General features: G+C 37.1%; 1 protein-coding gene across 1 annotated transcript; it reads right to left on the reverse strand.

Annotated features, from left to right (window-relative positions):
- Positions 1–291: 291 nt before the first annotated feature.
- Positions 292–2,522, reverse strand: LOC133188448 (5-hydroxytryptamine receptor-like). The gene has a single exon (XM_061323883.1). The coding sequence runs from the start codon at positions 1,595–1,597 to the stop codon at positions 359–361; it is 1,239 nt and encodes a 412-aa protein (XP_061179867.1). The 5' UTR covers positions 1,598–2,522; the 3' UTR covers positions 292–358.
- Positions 2,523–3,378: the final 856 nt, after the last annotated feature.

Raw genomic sequence — 3,378 nt, forward strand, 5'->3', positions numbered from 1 at the left:
TTTTCAGACTAACCAATTACAGATATTCCAACCGAAAACCATCGTTCCGATCGAGTAACCGGTTAACCAATCACAGCAAGCCATCCACCATCCATAATATAATATAATATAATATATATATATATATATATATATATATATATATATATATATATATATACATATACATATATATAGTGTGTGTGTGTGTGTGTGTATGTGTGTGTGTTTGTGTGAGGGTGGTGTGTGTGTGTTTCAACAATGCCAAAAGGTTCACAATTAAAATTGAAAATAAGTGAAAATAAGGAAGAAAATATCTGGCAGCGTCAAACGTTTAAGAAAATAAGAGTATGATATTCTTACCAAAATGTTTTTAATTTTATCTTCTTGAATATTTCCCAAACAGAATTTTCTGGAAGGCGTTACGAAATTCTGGGTTAAAAATAGTGTATATAATTGGATTAAGCAGACTATTAAAGTACCCTAACCACAAAACAATGCTATTGACACTATTTGGGATGTTCTGTAAGAAAGGGTTCAGAAGTGCAATGATAAAAAATGGAAGCCAACACACTATATAAGCGCCTGTAATTATACCAAGTGTTCTCGCAGCCTTTCGCTCTCTTTTCATTTCAAGTTTTTCTTTTTGTTTTTTGGCCTTAGCTGCATTTGCACAAGCATTAGGAAGCAAGGCCAATTTAACCTCCTCAGCAGAAGTGTTTGAAGTCATTTTGGAATTGTCATTTTTATCACTACATCCGTTCATTCCATTCACACAGGAAGCCTCCTCCAACATAATGGTAGTCTCGGTCATTCCGTTGGGAGTCAATCCCGTCACTCCATTTGTTGGAGATGGTGAAGAAATCAAGTATTTCTGTTTCTTACTATGTTTCTTAATGAAGTTCTTTTTCCGAATTCGGGATCGTGCCACCTGATATATTTTAGCGTATATAATCAACATTATTATTGTCGGCACATAAAAGGCACCTCCTGTTGAGAAAAGGGTTTGGAAAATGTCTTGGTCTATCATACACATGCCTGATTTACTTGGCACATTGTCAGGATTGCGCCATCCCAACAGTCGAGGCATGGCAATACATAGTCCAACAAACCACGCAACTGCGATCATAATGAGGATCGTTTTGGCACTTCTGTTGCGTACATAGTCTATGTTTGTTACTGCCCAGTAGCGATCCACAGAAATAGCCACCAAATGTAAAATGGAAGCCGTGCAGCACAGCATGTCAAAGGTAATCCACATATCACAAACCTCGTTCTGCAGAAACCAGGCTTTGGTGACCTCGTTTAAAATGCTTATAGGCATAACTAACGTAGCTACCATTAAATCTGCAACGGCTAAGGATAATATTAAATAGTTCGCTACGTTTTGTAAGTTTTTCTCCAAAACAATGGCCGCTATGACGAACACATTACCTATGATTGTAGCTAAAACCATCAGCCCTAGGAAGATTGTTGTAGGAATAACTAAATCCAAACTCTTTACTTGCGGCCCAAACACGGAAGAGTGGGTGACAGACTCTTCTTGATAGATGAAGGATTCCTTTGTTTCATTGTTCTTCTCTAACACTGAGAAAGTTGCTGAAACGCTCGTCTCCATAATGCTTGAAAACTTAAAAAGCCGGAACAAATGTAAACTCTTTACTTACCAAACACATTGGGGTTTTAGTGTTGTGTTTTTCGACAGTCGTATCAAATACACAATTTTGCTACATGAAGATAAAATCTAGTGAATTCAATGAAGCTCCGTGTTACACAATTCCGAAATCCGATCGCAGATCATTAAATTCCATAACAGCAGCCATAAATTAATCATTAGTCTAGGTGTCATGATGCGTAATGTAGCTCCCACGGGAATGCATGGATACAGTGTTGTTGAATAAAATTAGTCACTGAAAAATACTTCATAATATTTTTCCTGAAGAGTGTTTGAACGTCCTCCACAAGAAATTGGATATCTGTGAATCAGATCTTTAACTCCATGGTATCTTGCGGTAATTTGATTGCTGGTACTCAACATCCACTAATTTATGACAAATACCAGTAATGTGCCCGTTCTGCTTGGACTTCCACTGTCTTCCTGTGCAGCGAATACCAATTCAAATCCACTCTGATTTTGATGCAGTCCTCGGAGAGTCAACCTTTAATTGTTCGCATAAAAAGGACCAGCTTCACATCGGAATTATTCCAGAATCAATACCAAAGATTGACTTAATTGTTGATACAACTTAAATGAATTTCTTATCATCAAAACACACTCACTGGCGAAGCGCGGGATAATGAGCAAACATTAGATTTTTAAAGTGTTGTCTGTTTGACCTTGAAGACAGACAATATTCAGACAAGGAATGAAATTGGAAGCAGCCAATGTTTGTTAAAAACACGTCAGCACGTTAATATTGTCTTCCTCGTCCAGTCTTGTTGGGGCTACATGACAGCGTGTTCATTATATTTCTTTCTCCATCACAAGTGACAACGATAAAGCGATAGTGTGAAAATCAATCCTATGTATTCAATCATTCCAGCACGATTTAAAACTCGCAGTGTCTACTTGATTTTATATTCAAAATTATGCAATCGCATATCGTAAGTATGTTTGTTATTTGTAGTCGCTATCCAATAAAATCACGAGAGTAGCTGTCGTCAAACCTGTTATTTGTCGCTATAGAATGGGGATTGTTTTGTATGTCTCAGTAAATGTAGTTTTGAATTGACGATACTTTTTAAACAAAAAAAATAACTGAGTACAGAATTCCTTCCATTTAATGCTCTGACTACTAATGATTAGCTGTCATATAAACTGTCTCCTCACTGTTGATGGTAATACGTAGAAGTGTGACACATCTTCAGCTCCAGTTATCATAACGCATCACAGAGGACACACATTGTGATCGCACTTTGATGCCAAACGGCTCCCAGTTGGGAATAAAATTGGTGTTTGTTGCTTAAACAAAGATGGCAGTTCGGACATAGCAGAAATTGAATACAGGATCAAACATGTGAAATTTCATATGGATAAATCAATAAGATATTCTCCTTTAACTGTTACTTCACTGGATGAGTTTCTCTCAATTAGCACTTTTCAAACCCTGTAAATAGAAACAAAATGATCATGATAGATACTAAATGGCACAAAAACTATCAAGTAATATCACTTCTATCTGTCAGTCATCTTATACCACACCCTATCTCCCCGTGGGTTTCCAATGAATTATATGTTGTTTCGTATAAAGGCAGACATAGGCTTGCGGGATTTAAATCAGCCTAATACATTGAGAAACCTCCCAATCCACACCCTCCCCCCATGCCATACCCACTGCGATAGTTAATAGAGTTTTATCAATGAGCGTACCTTCACACAAGTGTCACAAAAACTGACAC

Source organism: Saccostrea echinata, unplaced genomic scaffold (genome assembly GCF_033153115.1).
Source record: "Saccostrea echinata isolate AGI-Se365-2 ecotype Australia unplaced genomic scaffold, CSIRO_AGI_Sech_v1 ptg000016l, whole genome shotgun sequence".
In the NCBI taxonomy this organism is placed as follows: domain Eukaryota; kingdom Metazoa; phylum Mollusca; class Bivalvia; order Ostreida; family Ostreidae; genus Saccostrea; species Saccostrea echinata.

Bases quoted from the DNA above. Each gene is read 5' to 3' on its own strand.
- LOC133188448 (XM_061323883.1), bottom strand. From the start codon at position 1,597: ATGGAGACGAGCGTTTCAGCAACTTTCTCAGTGTTAGAGAAGAACAAT.